This window comes from Trichechus manatus, unplaced genomic scaffold, assembly GCF_000243295.1.
Source record: "Trichechus manatus latirostris isolate Lorelei unplaced genomic scaffold, TriManLat1.0 scaffold00156, whole genome shotgun sequence".
In the NCBI taxonomy this organism is placed as follows: Eukaryota; Metazoa; Chordata; class Mammalia; order Sirenia; family Trichechidae; genus Trichechus; species Trichechus manatus.
In genome coordinates, this window is record NW_004444092.1 from 4302438 (window position 1) to 4304288 (window position 1851).

At 39.2% G+C, this 1851-nt stretch overlaps 1 protein-coding gene across 1 annotated transcript in view; it reads right to left on the reverse strand.

Annotated features, from left to right (window-relative positions):
- Positions 1–1851, reverse strand: part of LOC101344071 (cytoplasmic dynein 1 intermediate chain 1) — a 51342-nt gene that overhangs the window by 33091 nt on the left and 16400 nt on the right. The window contains exon 6 of the mRNA XM_023740521.1: positions 886–1030. Coding sequence (XP_023596289.1) covers positions 886–1030 — 145 coding nt within the window. The remainder of the gene's footprint in view (positions 1–885; positions 1031–1851) is intronic.

A 1851-nucleotide genomic window follows, 5' to 3' on the forward strand; every position in this document is an offset into this window, starting at 1 on the left:
ACAAGCCAGTGACATTAATTATGTTCACTGTGTTCAGAATGGCCTTTTAAAAACAAATATTATAGTGCCATTTATCAGCTTAAAACCTTCAAAGGCTTATATATTTCCACAAGTGTATGTGTGAAAATGCTACAAAGCTCTGGAAGAGAGACACTAAACTGATCGTAGAGGTTACCCCTGGGAAGAAGACTAGGACCGCAGGCTGCAAAGAGGATGTGGAAGGTTCCGAGGCCTAACGGGGGAGGGGGGAGGGCTGGCGGCTAGGGCACAGGCCCTGGTGCCGCTTGAGGCCAGTGCCAATTAGCAGTTTCTACTGGCCGTCACAGTTTCCATCGCCAGCTATGAGAGACCATTCAGCAATTTAACACTAACTGCCCTATGCCCTATTTTCCAAAGTCTGGTCCCCAGGAAGGCGGGTTTATTATTGGTGAAGGAGGACTTCGACTTTACCATTATTTGAATCTTTATCAGAATGTTTTCAAGTATTATTTATTTAATATTTAACAATAAGTAAAATAAACTAGGAAAGTGAGCCTTAACTAGCTCTAGGTCAGATCAGATTCACTAGTTTAAAAAAAACAAAAAAAAGTTGCCGTCGAGTCAATTCTGACTCATAGTGACCCTATAGGATAGAGAAGAACTGCCCCATGGGGTTTCCAAGCAGTGGCTAGTGGATTCCAATGGCTGACTTTTTGGTTAGCAGCCATAGTGCTTAACCACTGTGCCACCAGGGCCCCCATTTACCAGTAGGTTGTATGAATTCCCAATGCCAAGTTGCCTGGAAGAGGACTCAGGTGTAGCTACCACCTACAGGTACCCCCAGGGAATGAGAAACATCCTCTCCCCCTATCTAATACCTGAGAATTTTAATGAAGGTATTCTTACCTTTGTGGTCCACAGTTTGACAGTCCAGTCAAATGATGACGTGACAAACAGGTGTGAAAAGTCAATTGGGCCCACTGCCATGTGGCAGTTAATCCCCGTCACTGGTCCTTGGTGACCTTCGAAGACCTCACCAATACCTGCTTTGCTGCATGAAGACCACATGTAAGCAGAATTTCAGTGACCTTTGTAAAACAGTAATTGCTTTAAAAAAACAAACTGATCTCTGCATGACTATTGCTCCATAATTTACAAGAACCAACACCACCAAAAATGAAACCACTTTGAGCTCTCTTTAGATGAAAGAAACTGCAATAGTGCTAGAGTCTCGTTGGTGATTAAAAAACAATATAGTTTATGAGAAGGAAAAAGGGGAGTAAAAGGACAATACAATCATTTTAATCTTCAGAATTTAAAGTCAAATTTTATTATTTTATCCTTTTTCAGGAACTCCTCAAATCGTATCATTGCTGATGCAGCTATTTTGATGGAAAACATAAATACTTAGATCTCAGAAACTTCCGTATTGATTAAAAGACCATTCTGTTCTTATGATGACATGTTGTACACGTTCCATTTTAATTTCTTTTAGAGAGTCTATTGGCTATAAAACTCTACACATCCTTGAAGGAATATTCACTTATCCATTTAAAGAAGTTTTGTAAATTCAGTTGACATACTGGAAAATATAATCTTTGTGGAAACCCTTGTCACCACAAAATAATATGCATAACTTAAATATAATATGGGGAAAATGATGTGTTCTCTTCACTGAAAACAGAAGAGAGATTTATAGGTCCACTAAATATAAACTCCATGAGGGCAGGTACCTTGTCTTTGTGGCCAAGTGTTTACAAATCATACGACAAATACTTAATAAATACTTGTTGAACAAAATAGCAAAGGACAAAAACTTTTAAGGCACATTTGAGAGAGAATGATACACATTTAAAAAGTCATCCACAGGCA